Source organism: Cucurbita moschata, unplaced genomic scaffold (genome assembly GCF_002738365.1).
Source record: "Cucurbita moschata cultivar Rifu unplaced genomic scaffold, Cmos_1.0 Cmo_Scf00001, whole genome shotgun sequence".
Classification (NCBI taxonomy): Eukaryota; Viridiplantae; Streptophyta; class Magnoliopsida; order Cucurbitales; family Cucurbitaceae; genus Cucurbita; species Cucurbita moschata.
The window spans coordinates 1,871,983-1,889,463 of NW_019268517.1; the positions used below are offsets into that span (position 1 = coordinate 1,871,983).

The 17,481-nt window shown below is 33.8% G+C and overlaps 3 protein-coding genes across 4 annotated transcripts in view; 2 read left to right on the plus strand and 1 right to left on the minus strand.

Annotated features, from left to right (window-relative positions):
- The first annotated feature begins 1,320 nt into the window (after positions 1 to 1,320).
- LOC111441975 lies at positions 1,321 to 5,986 on the plus strand. The gene is made up of 5 exons (XM_023079239.1): positions 1,321 to 1,564; positions 3,001 to 3,260; positions 3,347 to 3,422; positions 4,297 to 4,427; positions 5,504 to 5,986. Exons 2-5 carry the CDS (start codon positions 3,030 to 3,032, stop codon positions 5,747 to 5,749), a joined length of 684 nt encoding a protein of 227 aa, XP_022935007.1. The 5' UTR covers positions 1,321 to 1,564; positions 3,001 to 3,029; the 3' UTR covers positions 5,750 to 5,986.
- A 2,440-nt stretch (positions 5,987 to 8,426) lies between these two features.
- Positions 8,427 to 14,708, plus strand: LOC111441363. The gene is made up of 12 exons (XM_023078318.1): positions 8,427 to 8,644; positions 8,727 to 8,838; positions 8,937 to 9,003; positions 9,210 to 9,311; positions 9,394 to 9,458; positions 10,050 to 10,139; positions 10,719 to 10,798; positions 10,890 to 11,106; positions 11,262 to 11,317; positions 12,866 to 12,961; positions 13,135 to 13,318; positions 13,921 to 14,708. The coding sequence occupies exons 1-12, from the start codon at positions 8,580 to 8,582 to the stop codon at positions 14,038 to 14,040; spliced, it is 1,254 nt and encodes a 417-aa protein (XP_022934086.1). The 5' UTR covers positions 8,427 to 8,579; the 3' UTR covers positions 14,041 to 14,708.
- A 390-nt stretch (positions 14,709 to 15,098) lies between these two features.
- Positions 15,099 to 17,481, minus strand: part of LOC111441370 (probable magnesium transporter NIPA2) — an 8,048-nt gene continuing 5,665 nt past the window's right edge. For both annotated transcript variants that reach the window (XM_023078330.1, XM_023078338.1), the window contains exons 8-9: positions 16,216 to 16,308; positions 15,099 to 15,378 (exon numbers count right to left, since the gene is read on the minus strand). In XM_023078330.1, coding sequence (XP_022934098.1) covers positions 15,205 to 15,378; positions 16,216 to 16,308 — 267 coding nt within the window. In that variant the 3' untranslated portion in view covers positions 15,099 to 15,204. The remainder of the gene's footprint in view (positions 15,379 to 16,215; positions 16,309 to 17,481) is intronic.

Consider the following 17,481-nt stretch of genomic DNA (forward strand, 5'->3'; position numbering starts at 1 on the left):
GCGCGTGTGTTTTACGTAGCTCGTATGCGCGTGTGATATATTCGCGCCAATTAATTAATATGGATAAGAATATATATATATATATGTGTGTGTGTGTGTATGGATAACTATAAACCGACGTCAAATTCCACACTTCTTTTTATTTATTTTTTTTTATTATTTTTTTTTCTTAACAAGGATTTTTCTACCTACATATATTTTAGCCTATTTTAATTTTACTCATATTTTTTTAAATAATTTTTATTTTAAAATTATTTTTTTAAATATCGTCCCATTTAAAGTTTGTAGGGGCAAAATATTAAAAAGAAAGATGCATATTTTTCGAGTCTAATAACTATAAAATATTTTTAAAAAATAATTTTAAAATAAAAAAAAAACGAAAAGTTGAAAAAGTCGCAGAGATCATAAAATAAAATAAAATTTAAAATTTATATATGTGTGTGTGTTTTTATCTATATATTAACCCTAAATAATATTTAAAAAATTAATAAAAATGTAAGGATATTAATAAAAAAAAATTAGTTTAAGGTTTTTTTTTTTAAGAAAAATTTGAAAATTTAGGAGAAATTTTTAATTACTTAAAGATTTTGGGTTTTATTTATTTATTTATGTGAAGGAAATGATCTAAGAAAGTTAAAAAATATATTTTTGAGATGTATTTTTATTAATTTATCTTAAAATTATACACCGTATGCGGGCTATCACGGTCATGCTCGTCGAAGGCATATTGCCCATGACCGCATGCCATGACAAACTCAACCTTTCATGTCTTTTCATATTCTAGTGTTTTAGTTTTATATTTCTAAGAAGTATGACATTTCATAAATATCATGTCTAGGCTTGTCAGATATATGAAATGCCTCAAAATGTACTATGGGGGTATACGATTAGTTGTCAACTTCTCCCTGCCCAAGGTTATATACCATAACTGTTGTTATTTCTCTCTTGTTTGCTTATATAACGTCTCTTTCAAAAATTTCTCTTTCGAAAATCTCTCTCTGCCCTCGCTTTCTAAAACTTTATCTTAAAACTGAGGCTAGAGGCTCGAGCATACGTCGCTTGGCCGTAGGCGAAGCAAGAACGAATTGGGTTAGCTCACTTGTCGTAGGAAAGTGAGTGCGGCACAATCGCAAGTCCGCTACCATTAAAAGTGCGATTGTGACACGGGCCGCCCTAGTAAAGTCCGGTGTATTATGGGCCGGAAAGCTTGAATGGACCTGACGAGAGCCCACCTCGGGGAGTGGTGGAGAGTGGTGGGAATACGGGAAGCGCCGAAGAGGACAAAGAGCAACGAAGATTGCAAATATAGAATAATTTCGAGGAAAGGTGGTCGCAAGGATGTAAAGTTTTTCAAACAAAACACCTCTACATATATGGAATGGAAACCAAGATTGCTTTTATATCGATTGCCGCCTCCTCCTCCTCCTCCTCCTCCTCCTCCTCCCTTTCCCGTCTCTTTTTGCTCTCCGATTCTTCTTCCTCCGCTTCGCTGCTGCCAGTTTCTTGCGGTTCCTCGTTCGATCCTCCCTCTTCTGCCGCTGTTCGCCGTTCCGTCTTCCGCCAGGTATGATCTCTGTTATTATTTTGTTCATGCTACTGTTTTATTGCTTCAAATCATGCTTGTCTTCTCTGATTTCCTCTCTGTGATTTCCTTTTGGTGTTTGTTCTTGGCGATTCTATTCGGTTTGTACTTGTGGTTTTTTTTTTTTTTTTTTTTTTTTTTTTTTTTTTTTTTTTTTTTTTTTTTTTTTTTTTTTTTTTTTTTTTTTTTTTTTTTTTTTTTGTATACGATAAAATATTAAATTATTGTGAAATTTAAATGAATAAAAAGTTTTTTGTTTTTTGTTTTTTTCATCTTGAGTCAACTCATGAGTAAACAATTTTGAAAATTGTACAATATTTTCCATAAAAATAATAACAATAATCTAACACAACACATGCACACTTTTGCATAGCACATGTCCCGATGGATGACGTGGAGAAGACGCGAGGGAAAATTCGATAAAGGACACGAGCATATTTAAAGTGTCACACTAATTTCACGTACCCATGTTAGGGGCATAATCGTCATTCTACTCCTCGGCACTCTCTTCAATGGCTCTATATATTTGCAGCGTTCACTTCATTGCCCGTGCTTCACTCTGATCCCACCCGACATTTTCATTTATTTCTTCACAGTTGCTTTTAACGGATCCCAGCTCAAGATGCGCACCGCCGTTCGGTGCTTATCCATTTTACTCATTCTCNTTAGCTAAATTTGGGGCTTTAATTTTTTAGCATATTTTCTGGGACCGTGATTGGGGGAAAATAATAATTTATGTTCTTTTTAAGCTGTAATAGTTCTGCCTTGGATGCAATTGGTAAAGTAAAATGTCGATATAGACCGTGGTAACGAATTTGATTTGCATCCCGCTTTTACGATCACGCTTGTCTCTTTATATATATATATATGCATTGTCGTCCAACGATCTTCTCTTTTTTTTTTTTTTTTTTTTTTAATCTAATCCGTAAACACTTTTAAACAATAGCAGAATTCTAATAAATAAAGAACATAAAATGTAGAATTTCTCTATGTTTTTAAAATTTGGCCAAGATTTTTATTTTTGTTACTTTTTTTTTTTTTTATATGTCACGAACTAGAAAATGTAAGTACGAATAGTTTAGTTTTGAAAATAGGAAATAAAATTAGAATCATTGGCTTTGTATATTAAACGGATCAAGTGTTCCTTTTTTTTCATAAGATAAATAGATTTTCACTTGGGTATCCTACTACTATTCAGCTAACTATTCAGCCAGATGGTATTCTCGTCGTTGAAATCATTCACCGAGATCAGTCGATGATGCGCAAAGGAAGAAAATTCTTTGATCCTTTTAATTTTTGAATGTTTAACTCATTTATTCAATTCATCGTGGACTTCTTGGGAGTTACATTAGTGGTGATTCAAAGGTTTTTGGACCCGAATCACTTCGCCATTTATGTGGATGATTCTATTGTTGTAGGTTTGAAAGATAAAAGAAAGGCTGTTGGAATGAGCTTTCAAAGTAGAAATGATCTACAGGAATGGAGTGCAAGAGTTGTTGAGCGAGGAACAGTAATGGACTTCGACCTAAATTGCCCACCTCCAGATGAGTGCATTGATCCAACTGGTCCTCATCAGGAAGCAACACAGTACTACAATCATTACCAAGGACAAGCTATGGACAATCCCGAGTTTGTCGACGAGGACATTGCTATAATCTCCCCTAGGAAATTTGCTGAGGTATGTGATATTTTGATAAAATAATTTGAGTGTGTTTCTAACTAGTAGGCCATATAAGAGGATTAACATGGTGACAAATTTTTTAGGCCAGGAAGAACTTTCGACGAAACCACTTTGAGAGTAGCTGTGGTGTTGCCATTAGACGTAATGGTGCCTTCTCAGGTTTATAGCCTTTTCTTTTCTAAGTCTTAAGCTTCTCAATTTGTATTTCAGTTGTTGATTATCTCTCAGGTAGTCTAGCTACATTGCTATTTCCCAATATTTTCTGCCTTTCTGGCAAACTTGAGATGTTCATTGAGGATGTACTTGCATTTTTGGATCATCCTTTTTACTTTTTCAGTCTGGCGAGTCTTCTATATTCTGGATTCAAAAGACTGTTAGAATGAAATTTCAGTGCATATTATGATTATATTTAGTTAGGTAAGAGGAGTTCTGTGAGATCTCACATCGGTTTGGAGAGGGAAACAAAACATTCCTTATAAGGGTGTGGAAACCTCTTCCTATTAGATGTGTTTTAAAACCGTGAGACTGACGGCAATACGTAATGGGCCAAAGTGGACAATATCTATTAGCGGTGGGCTCGGGTTGTTTTACAAATGGTATCAGAGCTAGACACCGAGCGGTGTGCCAGCGAGGACACTGGGCCCTCAAGGGGGGTGGATTGTGAGATCTCACCTCGGTTGGAGAGGGAACGAAACATTTCTTATAAGGGCGTGAAAACCTCTCCCTAGTAGACGCGTTTTTAAACCGTGAGGTTGACGGCGATACGTAATGGGCCGAAGCGGACAATATCTACTAGCGGTGGGCTTGGTCTGTTACAAGTTTCAATTTTATGAAATTAGATTTCCAAGTTCTTAGCATGCAGGCTATTGCGTTAAAGTTTTTCATGTCTTGTCATTAGGATTACTTAGCTTCCTCAGTATGGAACCAAGCATGAGGACTACAGTGAGATTAATTAACAAATTTATTATCGTTTGTTACTCTGTTGCCAATCTGCATATGTTTTCTTATTAACCCGTCTTCAACTATTTTGCAGATTTAACGAGTTTGGCCCCTTTTACAATTTGGCCGCCCCTTACAGACCGCAATAACGTATCTATACAAGAACAAACGATTCACAACTTGGACCTTTGCTTAAGCTGCGAAAGCAGTAGTAAAGCCACAAAGGTAATACTGATTGAACGGATTATTATTTGCTTTCAAATTTTTGGAGTTGCCTTGCCTATTCATTGTTCAAATCTTTGGCTGCCGTTTTTCTGTCTATTATGTGTTTTGAAGAATCCAGAGTCCATTTGATAAAAAATTCATAATTAATCGTTGTTTTAGAAAAAATGTGATCGTTTACCGAAGATTTATTCTCTTTTTTGCTAACAGAAGTATTAGCCAAATGGGAAAAAAAATGAAAAAGAACTTTTCGGAACCACCGTTTTAAGTTTAAATACAGTTTCAGCTAACGAGTATGTTCCGTTATCCGTTCATCTCCTTGATATCAATTAGGTGGTGGAAATATAGCAGCCAGCAGCTCTAGGAAAATCTTCATTCAAGTTTTGATCCATAAAGCTAAAAAAAACTGTTTGATTAATTGCTTGTAAATTTGGATTATCCTTTAGATGCACGTTCCTCTCAGGGTCGGTCTGGTCTAATCGAAGTCCTTCTCCGGTGCAAACCTCCCAACCAATCTGTTACATAGTTTTCTAGAATAGCTTTTTCTCTTCAGATGCTGTCATTCTGCTGTGACTCATAATATGATCTCCGTAGAATTTGCTTCATCTTGTGCAAGGTTCTGTAAAGGCCATGTATTGTTCTTAGCCAAGATTGCATGTGTTGGAGTCAAATTTGTACTTCTTAGCTTCATTAATACCTTGGAAAAACTAGTTTTCCAATGTGCTGCTACCGTTTTAATCGTTGGAAGTTCGTGAAATAATAATTTATCTCACACATCCAACGGTATAAATCTGACAGTCATATCGTACCAGCATCCTTTCCATCTATCAGTGAAATTGCCATCGGCACGAACGCCGATTGTTTTGGCGAACTCGTAACCAACTTCAAGACCACGAAACATTTAAGGTTCAATCCCTAATGAGGTTATATCTGAAGTAGATCTTTGATGTTTCTCAATCTTATGCAGTTCACTTGGATTTTGCTAGCAATTACATCATTTAAACATCTGATTAAACATCATTTTCCATCCCGATTTCTTTCTTCGAGCTTGAAACTAACTGTAAACTCTGTTATTGCAGGCAACAATTGACACAGACATCCCTTCTGCACTTGCACAAACTAGCAGCAGCCTCCCACCTGCAGCAGCCTCGGGTTTGCGGTGCGCGATCTGCATAGAAGCATTGGTTGAAGAAACAACAACCAAATGCGGGCACGTTTTCTGCAAGAGTTGCATCGAAACAGCCATCGCTACCCAGCACAGATGTCCTATATGTCGGCGTAAGCTTCGAAAACGAGATATTATCCGAATTTATCTACCGTTTTGAACATGAAAAATATGAATACAAATAAAAGAATATTGCATCTGTATTCTTTTTCTGATGACGAACTAGGCTTGTACTACTTGCACACAGTTGCATTAACAACAAGTATAGATTTCTTCATTTCTTTGTTCTTCTTCTTCTTCTTCTTCTTCTTCTTATTCGTCATCTGTTGTATTGAATCAAAACTACAAACAAAAATTTAAAAATCTCTTTGGTGAGGTGTTTGTTTGTTTGTTTGTATTTGGTTGGATGATTCATTCAAAATTGTTTATTTATTAGTGAATTAATTTGAAGTGCAATGAATTGGCCTTTTGCTCTCTCTTACTGCTTGTGTCTTGTGGCTTATGAATCTTTTACATTGCTTCTTTATGTCTTTGTATCTTTAGCCTGAAGGCGTTTCCAGTTGGCCTGCCTATGAACATTCACTCTTCTTTCTTTAAAGAAGGTTAGTAGGTTTTATCGAAGTTCATCCCGCTATGTCTCGGGCCTATTGCTCTTCTAACGTAAAAGGTGGCGGGAAGAAGAGGAATTGAGAAGAACGAGAAAAAGAAAGCGTTCCTTTGTTCATTCATGGCGGAAAAGAATCTAAAAAACAGGTGAAGACTAGAAAATTTTCAACCGATATGAGATTTCACAATCTATCCCACTTAATGCTTCACTAGTACACTATTCAATGTCTGACTCTGATATCATTTGTAACAGTTCAAGCCTACTATTGGACGATATTGTTTGTCACGTATCGTTGTTGGCCTCACAATTTTAAAACATGTTTATTATTATGGAGAGAGTCTAGTTTTATTCCGACTAGTATCTTGCAACGCGTCTACTATGGAGAGAGTCTAACCCTACTTCCGACCAGTGTCTTGCACCTCACGATTTTTAAATGTGTCTATTATTGAGAGGGTCTAGTTCTATTCCGACCAATATCTTGCAACGCGTCTACTATGGAGATAGTCTAGCCTTACTCCCGACCAGTGCTAGACACTGTTGAGTAGATACCCTTTGTATTATAAATACTATTCTCTTTAGGCTTTCCATTCTAAACTTTCCCTTCAAATTTTTAAAATACGCCCGCTAAAAAGAGGTTTCGTTTCTCTCTTCGACTGATCCAAGATATTACCATCATTGATTCTTTAAATTACTTTTGTAAGGTGAAAAATAACATAATTTAGAATAAAATTTATTGATAAATAGTCGAAGTTACTTTCTTTGAAATGAATCCCTCTTGAAGATAATCTAATTAAAACAACAAAAATTGTTGACTTTTCCAACAGGAATTTGACTTTGTAACGTTTTTATTTTTAAAAATCTTTAAACCTTTTGACTTTGAACGTTGAGACTCGTGCTGGTTGACTTTTCCTTATCTTACTCTATACTGCATCTGTTTTCTTTATAAATATTATTGTCACATTATCCTGATAATTTGAATTATAATATTTTATAAATTAATATATTATATTATTGACCAAAATTATAATTTTAAATTTTTTTCTCCACATGTTCCGTAAGTTATATTCGAGTTAGTTTATTGATTAGATTATTAAACACGGATCATTTCTAAAATTTATTATTATTATTATTATATAAATTTTGCACATCTATTTTTTAAAACTAAAATTTGCACGTTTATGTTTTTATAATTATAATTAATCAGAGAGATTTTAAATTGCTCAACTATTTACGTTATGTTTTAAGGGCTAATACGTTGTCGATATTAATTAAAAAAAATATCGATATATTAAAATGGAAAGATTATATGTATAAATAAAATAATTATATTAGCTAGGTGGAAGATTACATTCAAATATGAAATTTTAAAATTATATATATATATATGCAATCAATGAGTTAGATTTTAACTCACTGGTACGTTCAAAGGTCTAATATCTGTTAAGGATCAACTCTTCACATTGGTATGATATTGTCCATTTTGAGCATAAGCCTTCCTGGCTTTGTTTTGAGCTCAAGGCCTCATACCAATGAAGATAGTATTCCTTCCTTATCAACTCATGATCATTCCCTAAATTATCACGTGGGACTCTCTTCCAACAATCCTCAACAATCCCCCCCTCGAACAAAGTACCACATAGTGCCTCCCTTGAGGCCTACGGAGCCCTCGAACAGCCTCCCCTTAATCGAGGCTCGACTCCTTCTTTGGAGCCCTCGAACAAAGTACACCATTTGTTCGATATTTTAGTAACTTTTTTACTATACCTTCGAGACTAACAATTCTTTGTTCAACATTTGAGAATTATATTCGAGAACAATGAAATTGGCTATTATATAAATCTAAATTCAAATAACTAAATCTAAATCTAAGTTCTCAATATTAATAAAAAAATCAATATGTTAAAATGAAAAGATCCATATGTATAAATAAATAAATTATGTTGGTTGGGTGGAAGATTAGGTTAAAATTTGAAATTTTAAAATCGAATATTATAATAGATTTTTGTTTATAAAATATATTTTTATTATAATATTTCCTTCAAATAGTTTTATTTAGAATTATTATTTAGATTTTTTCTTTTCAATTGAAAATAAATTTAAATAATAACAGAAACGGACCGGTCCCGCGGTTCTCTGCTGTTGTTACAATTTTGCTTAATCCTTCGGCTTCTCAATTACGCGGGCTAAATCTTGCAACTCAAACCCAATATAAAAGGCCCACGGCCTCCATTTTCGGGTTTGGTCCAAAACACTATAGAACCCTCGCGGGTAAGGAAGAATTCTCTCCCCTTCTCTCTCAATTTGAATTTTTGCGCGGACGAATAAGCGCGAGGAATCTCGTTCGGATTCTGTGCAAATTCCGGCGAAGGTAAAGGAGAAAATAATGGCAGAATTGATGGAAGCTACTCCGTCTGTGTCTCCAAGCGTTGATGTCCAAGCAGTTCGCAGGTTTCTCTATCTTGTTTCTGTGTGCAGTAATTATGTGAAACAATGTATAATTAATTGGACGACATTTTCACTCTTATTGAAGTTGCATAAGCGAGCTAGAAGAGTTGCAGAGATCTTTGGAGGAAGATGAAGCTTATACGACGGATTCATTAGGTTCTGGGAAGTTACTGAAGGAGTGTTCTCTCCTTCTCGAGGTTTAGTATCGTAGTTGATCTTGCTTTTCTTCATCTCTTAAAATATCTCTCGTTTTTGTTTTTTTAAATATGTGGCTCTTTTTCTTTGAGATGTGCAGAGCAGACTACAGCAGACTCTGTCAGAATGGTCTAACGTAGATAGTTTCTTGGGGATTGATGATTTAGGTAATTTTGTTGAGCTTGCTTTTAAATTTCCGTAGACTGGAATGCATTTGTATGCTTGCATTTCAAATTTTCATTCTCTGTTCTGTTAAATGGATTTTCCTTCTTTTAAGTTACTATTACAGTGTTATCGACTTGTGTTTACTTTCCTGCGTTTTGATCGATCTCTCCAATGCTTTTTCTTCATAATTTGTTAAATATCTTTCTAGACGCGTATGTTGAACGTATGAAAGAGGAACTTATCGCGGTGGAAGCTGAAAGCAGCAAAATCTCCAATGAGATTGAGGTTCTTAAGAGAACCAGTATAGAAGGTAGGACTGTTTGTTTATCTTTTAATTTACACTTCTTATCCTCCTATTTGTCTTGACGTCCTCATTTTGCTTCCAATTACAGATTCGAATAAATTAAGGATGGATCTTGAAGTATTAAAATTGTCGTTAGATCGTTGTGCATCACAGGTTGGTCTCTATTACAAACAAATTTTTACAACACCAACAGTTACTGGACTAGGATGAGCGGATAGAGACCAAGATTTGACATATATTTCCTAAAAGTATGCATTGCTTGAATGTTGAAAACGGATTATATCGAACAAGTCCAATTACGGAAGGTGAATGTGGATTGTATTCACTTGGATTTTAATAAATCTGAGGTGAATTGAGAAATAAGGGAGGAGCAAATGGAGGAAGCTATAGGAAATGTAATGTCTGACAAATTTTCATCTGACTCATATTATGTACGCTTGATCCTTCAGTTATTTAATCGATCTGATTTATCATTATGTAAAAACAGAAGAGAATAGATTCTTTAATATATTGGACAAGATATTCTGCAAAGGTGTTTCTAGACAACTACTAATACTTGATGTTGTTTGTGTCAATTTTTTTTTTCCAATGATTAAGTTCACTTTTTTCTTAATTTCAATTTAATTTTTTCTCTAATCTTTTCGGCCTAATTTGTGATTAACTTAGCTTGTTTATAGGCCTAATTAACATTTCTACCAAGTGAGAATGTCTGTCTATCTTCACGTTCTCGTTACCATCTTGTAGGACCCAGAGAAGGCAACAGTTAATTGCTACTCTGTGAATGGTGAAGATCAAATGGACATGATAGTTGAGCGTGAATGCAATGCCTTTGAGGTTATTTCTGTTACATTGATACAACTAGCTTCTTCATTTTTTTATCATCACAGATACATCTAGCTTCTTCATTTTTTATCATCACATGTTCTTTATTCAATTAAAATCAATTATAAGCAAGTTTCTATGCAGCGTGCAATTCAATGATGCTTACTTATACTGCATGGTTCCATTTTATGTTTCAATCTTTGCTTGACATTGTAGCTTAATGACGAGCTATCAATATATATGGTTTGACTAATTCTAGACTTAGGGTGATTTGGATGGCTACATCCTAATCTTAGTCCGTTATCAAACATCGTGGAGTCCATTCTCTGCTACCGATAAACTGCTAGGATAGTCGACCTAACTCTAATAGCATCACAATGTGAAGGTGACACAAGAGGGAGTGACTCTCGTGTCTACAAACCCCATGTGAGACTATTAGGGCCAGACCGACTAGCCAAATAGCTTATCTGTAGTAAAGAACAAATTCCATGAGATTTGATAGTGGACTAGAATTAGGAATTGATACACTAAGATTAGAACCTAAAGCTTACAGTCATCAACTATTTACGAGACTGTTTGTACTCCTTCCAGGTATTGGAACTCGATAGCCAGATTGAGAAGAACGAAAGAACTCTAAAATCTCTGCAGGAACTAGATGAGATATTTAAAAGGTAATATGTGTTTCAAGATATGAATTGTTTGTATCTAATATTGATGCTTCTCTCTCCTTTCCTCCCTTAATCTTTCTCTCTTTCTCTCTAGTTTGGATGTTATCGAACAGGTTGAGGACACAATTGGTGGTCTGAAGGTCATTGATGTCACTGATAATTTCATTAGATTATCATTACATTCTCATATTCCAAACTTGGAAGAGTTTTCAAGCTTACAGAGACTTGAAGGTATGATTGAGCCATCCGAATTGGATCATGAGTTGCTGATAGAAGTTTTGGAGGGGACAATGGAGTTAAAGAATGCTGAGGTATCCCTTTATTTCGTTAAAGTACCATGACTTATTGCATCCACGGTTATTATTTGATTTCAAAATCTGAGTAATTCCATCTATTGGCACCTCTGCCTCTCTTATTTATGTAAATTTTGTTGAAGGAGCGTAATTAATTAGTTATATTTGCACAGATCTTTCCCGGTGATGTCCATTTGCACGATATCATCAACGCTTCAAAGTCCTTCAGGTATGTTCCTATAAGATGTTAGAAACCACTGCTCTTCACAATGGTATGATATTGTCCACTTTCAACATAAACTTTCATGGCTTTACCTTTGGTTTCCCTAAATTGACACCATGCCAATGTTGATGTATTCCTTATTTATAAACTCATGATCATCCCTTTAATTAGCCGATGTGGTACTCCCTACCAACAATTCTCAACACTGGATCTCTGGCTCCACTGTAGTCGAGAAGAATCGGGAGGATGGTGGCTGTTTTTTTAATTAGACCTTGATCGTTACCCTTATAGGAGTGGAATCCAGTTCGTCTGAAAAAAAGGGAAAGCTGAACCAAAGAAACCATTAATGAGAATAGAATTGACTGCTACACCAAACTGCTCAAACTCTAACCTAATTGAAATTAGTTCGGTTTTAGAATTTCTGAACACATCTCCTGTCCAATTTTCCCTTAACTAACCAAACGGTCTCATAATTGTTCAGTTCAGTTGGTTTGATTAGTTCCTTTAGGTTCTAACTTCTGCCCTCAGGCAGCTATGCCATAGTTGATTGTGTCGTGGAATATTGTGTCTGTTTCAGTTTTCACCCGACAAGTAGATTGTCTTCTTTATTTCACTTCACCTCTATTGGAGGTAGTACACCTTACATTAAGTCATAATCCAATTGGGGCTATTTGGTAGGAAAAATTGGGAAAAAATCTGTTTCGTAACTCGGAGCCTACTAAGGCGGTGATTAACAAAAAAAAAAAAGTTTGCCAGACTCTTTGGGTTGCTAGGAACTAGAATCCTGGTCCTTCTTTTAGGATGTAATTTAAGTAGTCTTATATGTAATCTTATAGAATCCTGGTCCTACTAAGTAGTCTTATATGTAATTTAAAAAAAAAATGCCGCAGAGGTTCACTTAATGTTTGTCATAAAATTTAGTTTAAAGCTTTGCTTTGGGCATCTGTTAAAAACAACTCCCTTTTTATGCAAGTTATATCCTTTTTTCATATATCTGGTACTGGAATATAGCACACAACGATGTTACGTACTTATAGTCTTATTCCTTGACATATCCTTGCCAAATATTGATTTGATATTTGGAGGATGAAAAAGCCTTCTTCTCATAGTTGTAAAATTTCAAATTAGAGCTACCTGTTTTATTAGCGTGCGTTGTACAACTTTCACCAATCATATTGGTTTGCTGGAATCGTATATGAAGCTATTTGTGTGATGTCCCACATTGGTTGGGGAGGAGAACAAAACACCATTTATTAGGGTGTGGAAATCTTCCCCTAACAGACGCGTTTTAAAGCCTTAAGGGGAAGCCCGAAAGGGAAAGCCCAAAGAGGACAATATTTGCTAGTGGTGGGCTTAGGGTCGTTACAATTTGAGTTTAATTGCAATGACACGATGGATAATATGCAACTTTTTTTTTAATAATAAATATCATAGCGTGACAAGGCCTCCATTTATCCGTCATTGTAATGATTTAGCTACAATTCTGACCGAGTTTTTCACTTGTGGAATAGGAAAGCAATTTCTCTGACCCATTCATTGTTTTTGAATGAGCAGCAATTCTTCATTGGAATGGTTTGTGAGAAAAGTACAAGATAGGATTGTTTTATGTGCTCTTAGGCGATTTGTTGTGAAGAGTGCAAACAAATCGAGGTGAGACTCTTAAACTTTTCAGACTTATTGTATGAAAAATAATACAGAACATAGGGATTTTTTTTTCTTCTTCTTGCGTAGAACTCCGATCTCCAAACCGAAATTCCCCAGTAAAATAATGTAATAATATCTTTCAGTAATTTTTGAGTCTGAAGTAATTACTCTCATTGCAGTCATTCCTTCGAGTATTTAGATCAAGACGAAACGATAATATGTACTATGATTGGAGGAATTGATGCAGTCATTAAGGTGCCTCAAGGTTGGCCATTGTCCGATTCTCCTTTGAAACTCATATCTCTCAAGAGCTCAGACCATTATAAAAATGGAGTTTCTTTAAGCCTCATTTGCAAGGTGGAGGTAAGATGGCCCCCTATTTCCCTTTTAGTTTCTTTTGTTTCTATTCGTTCTCTCTTTGATACCTGAAAAGCTAACTGAATATAATTAGTTTTAGCTTAATATATGCTCTAGTCCCGCGCTTTGAGTATCCTTTTAATTTAGTTTCAACCATTCAAAATGTTTCAATTTAATCCATTATGTTTCATTATTCTTTAATTTAAATATCCACGTTGAGAATGTTAATTTGATTGGTTAATGATAAGCTTATATGGCTTAGTATTAAGTGATTAGACGAAAATTTAGGGAAAAAAAAGAGAAGAAAGCTCAAAATTTCTTCTATATAGAAATCTGAAGAGGAATTTGATACTTTCCTCTCATAAATAAGCTTTTTTTTCTTTTGAATTTCTGCCAACTAGTTTATCATCTACTAATTTGAATGTTTTTGGACTAAATTGAAACTATTTAAACAATAGACTATAAAATGAAAGAAAAAGCTCAAGACACTTGGGGATCTAAAACATATATGAGATATTTACCCAACCACTTAGGTTCTTATGGTTGTCATTAGGGTGTTGTTATACACGCATGCATTTTCATCCTCTGATTGTGTTCACATTCTTCAGAAAATGGCAAATTCCTTGGACGTTGGTCTTCGCCACGACCTATCAAGCTTTGCAGATGCTGTTGAAAAGATAATGAAGGAGCAAATGCACTTAGAACTCCAATTTGACAGTGCTTTATGATGATCTTATTGGATATTTCAAATTTACAATCACGCCAATTGAACACAACGAGATCCTATATTCAGGTAACCAAACTGAACATCTATCTACTAATACAAGTGCCCAGTAACTGATCATTTTTCATGCTGAAAATTTTCGCTGGACTGCTAATTGCTATAATATATATTCCTTTTGTTTGTATAGATTAAAGGCTTTGTTGCTCTGTTGATTTATCATCATTATTATTATTGATAATTAGGATATCGGAAGCTGTATTCTTTGCATCTTACTCATAGCCGTCCCAAAATTATCTAGAGAATGTTAGGAATCTCGAACCTCCATAATGCTGTGATATTATCCACTTTGAGCATAAATCACGAACCTCCACAATAGTATGATATTGTCCACAATGGTATCATATATATTCCTTCTAAATGTTAGAAATCACGAGATCATTATAATTTACCAATTTTATTAAGTTTTGAATCTAAGGCTTAGAATTTGGGATCTTAGAAAACCAACCGAACAAAAATTCAACTGATTGAGATATTATACATTTATTCTAGCCTGGCCTAGGAGCTTGGAAGATAGATAGTATCCAAACAATTCAAGTTGATACCAATATATGCTGGGAAAATCTAGCAACTTGAAGGACATCTCATTTGTATGATTGTCCGTATCAACAACAATCAAATTACTCGCAATTAAAAATAAAAAAATAAATAAATAAACTGTCAAAACAATTACAGTTAATGAATCAGCAAAACCAAAACGAAATGTTGGTGAGAGAGAGAGAGAGAGAAATCTAGAAAACCTCAAACCTAATGTAAGCCAGTTTGTGTAGAAATTTGAATTGTATCCTCAAATGTTAGCTCTCGTAAGTTCCATCCTTCTATCAATGAAAAAAACTATGAAATTTGAATTTGTACCTCATATATAGATGATAAGCCAAAGCCAAAGCCAAAGCCAATCTCCCTTTGAACTTCATTTTGCCTTTTTGCGAATGGGCCCATATTTTGAACTTCATTTTGCCTTTTTGCGAATGGGCCCATATTGTTTGCTTCTTACAATAAATTGTACCCTCGCCATGGTTCCTGGACTGAGAGTGGCCTGTGATCATCTGCTTTTAAGTTTTGTTTATTCTGGTGCTAGGTAGTTAGAATTTGTGGTTGTACTAATAATAAGTCATTTGGGGGACCTAGAGACAATGGGGACCTCGGAGGAGGTGGAGGAGGAGGAGGAGGAGGAGGGAGAACTCCCCATGTCCCTGGTTTTATGTAGGAGAAAAGTTCCAGAAAGAATGGTAACAAAACCGCATAATTCGGTTGCGATTTGTGATGCATTTTGTGAATCCCATTCCTGTAAGTAAAATTAAACCAGACCAGAGAGAAGGGAAAAAAAAGAAAAAAAAAAAAGAAGGATTAGGAGAGGGAGAAAACAAAACAGACTTCACCATAGAAAGTTATTAGCTCAATTGGATCGTATTAACTACTGAGTGTACTATATATATGTGTGTGTATGTGTGTATATAGATATATATATATATAAAAAGCCTCATCTACCCCTCTACTTAAACTAAGGATCAAGAAAAGCAGCACATGGAATATAAAAAAAGAAAAAAGAAAAAAGAAAAAAGGGTTAATTTCTTTTTTTTTTTAAATAGTCCTGTAGTTTTAGAAAAATAGAATTTGTTCTTTATGATTTGATAAATAAAACTTCACAAGGTTAATTATCTGTGTGCCACTGAGGTGACCTTTTAATATTTTGGCTAATTGTGTGGTGTACTCAAGTAGGCTTTATTAAGCAATAGATCAAATTCTATCTTTTAAAATTATAAAAGCAACAATCGATAGATATTTTCTATTTGGTTGATTGTGTGGACTCGGTAGCTTAATGGATAAACACACATAAGATTTATTGTAAAAAAAATAATAATAATAAACTACAAATTTACTCATATCTATTTACTTTTTGAACTTTCAAAATGATATAGGTAGTCTTAAATTTTAGAATTTTTAAAAGTTCTACCAAATTTAGGAAGGTATTAAATATAAAATTTAAATTTATATATAATAAATAAATTAATTTGAAGTATAAATATAGATATGGTGTAAGTGCTGATCAATGTAAAAGTCTAAATGGCAAGGTTTTAAGTGGGAAAAAAAATAAAAAAGAAACTGAGCCATAAATTATTACCTTAAACATGATCATACTGGCAAGAATGGTGAGTGATGTGAACATCACATAGTAAACAGGAGATACTACAGCAGTGTTAAAGGTATCCAGCGCCTGCAGAGAATTTAAACCAGAAGTCAGACCTCTCTTAATGGTAAAATAGGAGATACTCATGCATTTCTAAACTTTACAAAGAAAAATGGACTAAAGCATCATTTTTGGTCCATGTAATTTGTGTTTTATTCTTTTTTATTTCATGCACTTGAAATAGAGCTTAAAATTTACACTGCTTGCTTTTTTTTTTTCTTTTTTTAGAAATATGATCAAATGGTTCTTTTTCTTACATAAAAATTGTTATTACCATTTAACTAATTCGATGAAAATTATATGACTAGTCTATATACGCTACACGTGAGAGTTCAAACAAACCATTATAAAAAAAAAATCTAGAATGTGATGAGATGGGAGATGCAGCTGATTTGAGTTTCTCTAATGGTACCAATGCTACTTATATATTGAGAAACTCAAGTTCAAAAAGGTTAAAATATTTCCTCTCATTCTATCCTTTCATATTTTTTTAACCACAACTTCAACATTGATTTTCATTATACCGAATAAAATTGATGAAATATTTTTTTTAAAATAGCAACAAAATATGACTTCAGGCATTTTATCGATATATATTTCTCAAATTTTTATCAATATTTTCATAAAATTGAGAATTTGACATTTTTATCAATATAAACCGTCTATAATACTATAGAATGGATGTCAATGACATCATATTATAATAAGAAATTAATGTTTTCACTTCATGAGAGAGGAAGATATATATATATATATATATATATATATTACCAACTAAAATGCTTCCTAAGATGGGTGAGTCCAAGATAAGTTATGGAAGAATAAAATGTACTTTTCACAATTTTAATAGTTTTTGTAAAATAATCCATAATCATTTTGGAAATTCTAAAAATGTTAAAAACTACCCCTAGAATTAGTGTTTTCACTCAAAACTTCCCTTTTCAAATTTCATCTAAAATTTCTCTTTGTTGAAAGTATTAAAACTAACGTTGTAATTCCTAACTATCATAAAAACCTTATTAAAATAAGAGAAAAATAGGTTCAATCTAATATAATATAAAAAAGTATTTGGTTGATATTTTAAAAAGTGCTTTTACCTAATTAAAATATTCCATAATAAAAAATAGTATGGAAATTCTTAGAATAGACAAAAAAAAAAAAAAAAAAAAAAAAAAAAAAAAAAAAAAAAAAAAAAAAAAA

Coding starts and splice junctions, on each gene's coding strand:
- LOC111441975 (XM_023079239.1), top strand. CDS start 3,030: ATGAGCTTTCAAAGTAGAAATGATCTACAGGAATGGAGTGCAAGAGTT. Junction 3,261..3,346: donor CCCCTAGGAAATTTGCTGAG/GTATGTGATATT, acceptor CAAATTTTTTAG/GCCAGGAAGAACTTTCGACG. Junction 4,428..5,503: donor GCAGTAGTAAAGCCACAAAG/GTAATACTGATT, acceptor CTGTTATTGCAG/GCAACAATTGACACAGACAT.
- LOC111441363 (XM_023078318.1), top strand. CDS start 8,580: ATGGCAGAATTGATGGAAGCTACTCCGTCTGTGTCTCCAAGCGTTGAT. Junction 9,312..9,393: donor TAAGAGAACCAGTATAGAAG/GTAGGACTGTTT, acceptor TTCCAATTACAG/ATTCGAATAAATTAAGGATG. Junction 12,962..13,134: donor AAGAGTGCAAACAAATCGAG/GTGAGACTCTTA, acceptor CTCTCATTGCAG/TCATTCCTTCGAGTATTTAG.